The 3,949-nt window shown below is 44.5% G+C and overlaps 1 protein-coding gene across 1 annotated transcript; it reads left to right on the top strand.

The window, feature by feature from the left end:
- LOC109831199 (uncharacterized mitochondrial protein AtMg00860-like) lies at positions 2,675-3,190 on the top strand. Its single transcript, XM_020398535.1, has one exon. It carries the CDS (start codon positions 2,675-2,677, stop codon positions 3,188-3,190), a length of 516 nt encoding a protein of 171 aa, XP_020254124.1.

Raw genomic sequence — 3,949 nt, 5'->3', positions numbered from 1 at the left:
TAATCGTGAATTCCGAAAGTTCACGTTCCTGAACGGGTGGCTTTCTTTTACGGAAACGTCTTGATTTGTTTCTCTCCGTTTCTGTAGAAAGTCTTTCAAACACTGAAATCCTTTGCAAGGCAGTCTTGGAACAGTTACATTCTGCTAACACTGCCTTGATGAGTTTAGTACAAGGACAATGAGAATCCCTTTCTCGGGAGTTTCTCTTCCGAGATTTACTCATGCCCTCAGTCTGATAGTACAGCTCATCGATATTATTATCGGAGCCACCTATCTTGTGTTGGCATAACCCTCTTATTCTAACATCGTCTTCTTCTGACGAATAAAACTCTCTTTGAGGATATATCGCTCCGTCATTATTTTCAAGAGTCGCTCGTTTGAAAACTCGCCTTCGCGCGCGTGAGGGTTCAACAGAATCTCGAACTTCTACCCGTAGCCCAAGGCGAGCGGTTACTGGTACTTTCTCTGTATGAGGGATTTTTGAGTTACTGGAGACTCGCTCCCGACCCCCATTCTGACAAATCATGCGGGGTTTATTTTTATGCAAAGGGCCGAGACGATCCATAATGCTCATTTTAACTCGGGATGAGTCCACGCCGCCGTGGGGTTTTACAGGAGGTGAGGAAGTCATTGGAACAAAAGCAGGAGCTGTCGGAGACTTGAAGCTGGTCGCAGGAGGCGAAATTTCTGCAGACAGAGATGAACCAGCTCGCGGGTCAGCAATTGGTGACTCGGCCTTGGCCGAGCCAGCGTTTGGTGACTCGGCCTTGGCCGAGCCAGCAGCATGTGCCTCGGTTTTTTCGGGCTTTGTTCTGGATTTTGGCCTCCAGATTTGACGTGGTTTCGTCAGTTTAAAGTCTGCAGTACTTGTTTGTAGTTTCTTGGCCTCTTGTACCAGGATTCTTGCGTGCGCAAGTAAAGCGTGGCGCTTCTTGGTTCGTTCTTCAAGAGTGGAACGTGTCCTCTTAACGGGGACCCATTCATTTGTCTTAGGTTTGGACCAATCGCTAAGTCGCTGCTGTGCCTGTTGGCGTCCTCTAGACTTCAGATCCGCTTCGTAGCGGATTCCATCCACCGGCTCGGAGGCCTTGGCCAATTGGCGTGCTAGGCGTTGACGCCGTCTTTGACGCGCCCTCTTGGATAAAGTTGGTTCGGCCTTGGTAGCTTCAGCTTCACAAGGAGTCTTTTGAACCGCTGCGGGATGAGGTTCTTGATTTTGAACCTTCAAATCCAAATGTCCTCGACCTTTCCTTGTGGAGTTTCTCCTATTCCTACGAGGGGAGGATGATCGGGAAGAGGAGGATAAGTACTCTTCATATTTTGCTTGGTCGAACTCGTACTCGACCTCCTCGTTGATCGGTATGACGATCTTTGGTTGCGACACTACAGCTTTTGCAGAAAAGCTGTCGGCTCCCACTGTGGTCGCCAGTTTGTTTGTGTCAAAAGTTGTCTTTTCCATTGTTTTCAAACCTGTTACACCGTTTATCGATTACAAGTTCAAACTGAAAAGAGAGTTGATCTTTTTATAAGATCTTCTTACAACGAAAAATAAAGATTACAACTTTATCAAACAAAACGCAGCAGTAGTTTATCTCCCGCTGCTTTGCGTGGGATCTTTGCCTGTGCCGGGGACGCGTTAGTCCGTGGACCACCGCAGACCAAAGCCGATCGACAATATAATTACGCTCTTGTTTCACGAAGGAAACAATTGCGGAAGCGACAATCACGACCAAGCGAGATTGTGGCTCTTCTCGAGATTAAAACCAAGTTTAATTCGGAGGAAAGAAGGGAAGAGAATCACAAACCTTTCGAAGGGGGCTTTCTTTATGAAAGTGTTCGCCAAGTTCTGATGATTCTCCTCTGAAATTCGTGGTTGACTGGTCAATTTGACAGCACCTCGCCTTCTTAATCTCAGATCTCCGATCCCCTTGAAAGAAGACCTTAGGCTTCTATTTATAGGCTTTTTGAGATGTGTCTCCTAGTAGGAATTGATGTTTAAACATTATCTGCAGTTTATAACTGTCTAAACGTGTTTATGGATAACCTCAGAGCAGTTGGAGAGGTTTTGGGACGAAAGAATCCTTAAAAATCATCGAAATCCGTGTTTGGGGAGGTTTTTTATCCAACAAGAGTCCTGGTGACTCGGGACTGTGCGAGTCAGCTTCTGGTGACTCGGAACTGTGGGAGTCAGATTCTGGTGACTCGGAACTGTGCGAGTCAGCTTCTGGTGACTCGGAACTGTGCGAGTCAGCTTCTGGTGACTCGGAACTGTGCGAGTCAGCATTTGGTGACTCGGCACTGTTCAAGCTTCTAAGCAATGTTTCGTGATTCTTCCAGCTTCTTTGTTTTGCGTACGCTTCGTCGCCTTGCTGATTTTGGATGAATTCCTTTGACTTGGATAATAACGTTTATCGTCTTTTCCTTGTCTTGCACTGTGTTTGAGGACCTATGGGCAATTTTTAACGCCTACAATAGGTTCCCAATCCTATGGCTGGATGACATGTTGGATCAGCTGGGAGGCGCGAGCGTCTTTTCGAAGGTCGACTTGAGGAGTGGTTATCATCAGATATGAATCCAACACGGCGACGAGTGGAAGATTGCATTCAAGAGTAGTGAGGGCCTCTACGAATGGTTGGTGATACCTTTTGGGTTGTCGGACACTCCAAGTACATTTATGTGTTTGATGAACCAAATTCTGAAGCGTTTCTTAGGAGGATTTGTAGTCGTCTACTTTGATGGCATTCTTATCTATAGCCGAGATGAACAGGAGCATATGTTGCATCTCCGAGAAGTCTTCCAAGTGCTAAAGGAGAATGAACTTTACATCAACCTTAAGAAGTGTGCGTTCTTGATAACTCAGTTAGTGTTCTTAGGGTTTGTGGTAAGCTCGCAGGGGATCCAGGTTAACAAAGATAAAGTCAAGGCAATCAATGATTGGCTGTCTCTAAAAGGGGCTACTGAAGTAAGAAGTTTTCATGGATTAGCATCTTTTTATCAGCATTTTATTTGCAATTTTAGTTCTATAATTGCTCCCATGACAGATTGCTTAAAGAAGAATGGTGTTTTCGAGTGGACCGATGAAGCAAATGCAACTTTTGCCCTTATCAAGGAGAAGATTACTACTGCACCTATATTGGCGTTTCCAGATTTGACAAGCTCTTTGGGCTTGAGTGCAATGCGTGTGGTGTAGGTATTGGAGCAGTCCTCTCTCAAGAGAAGCGCCCCATTGTTTTCTTGTGTGAGAAGTTAAATGAAGCTCGGCAGAAGTGGAGTACTTATGAGCAGGAATTATATGATGTTTATCATTCTTTTAAGAATTGGGAAAGTTACCTCATTGCTAACAACTTCGTGATTTACTCCGATCATCAATCTCTTCAACACTTCAAGAATCAAAAGCATATCAACAAAATGCATGGACGTTGGGCTTTGTATTTTGACCAGTTTAATTTTACTTTGCGACATAAATCAGGAGTCGACAATAAGGTACCCGATGCTTTGAGTTAGAGGGTATCCTTGTTGAGCATATTGCGAAGTAAAGTTGTTTTTGACTGTTTAAAAGAGTTTTATGTTGATGATGAAGACTTTCAAGAGATTTGGGCAAAGTGTTTGACCAGACAACCCACAGGAGACTACATTATCATAGATGGCTTTCTGTTTAAAGAAAATCGGCTTTGTATTCCAAGGACGTCATTAAGGGAAAAGATAGTTCGAGACTTACATAGTAGCGAACTTGGTAGACACTTTGGGCAAGAAAAGACTATTTTGAGTCTTGAGGAGAGATACTATTGGCCAAGTTTAAGGAAGGATGTGGCGGAACTTGTAAGGAGTTGTCAAGTGTACCAAGTTGCAAAGGGGCAAGTGCAGAATACTGGTTTATATACTCCTCTACCTGTGCCCAAGGATATCTGGGAAGATTTCAGTATGGACTTTGCGTTGGGACTTCTCGAAC

The sequence above is a fragment of the Asparagus officinalis genome, chromosome 2 (assembly GCF_001876935.1).
Source record: "Asparagus officinalis chromosome 2, Aspof.V1, whole genome shotgun sequence".
NCBI lineage: Eukaryota > Viridiplantae > Streptophyta > Magnoliopsida > Asparagales > Asparagaceae > Asparagus > Asparagus officinalis.
This window is presented reverse-complemented; position numbering and strand designations above follow the sequence as displayed.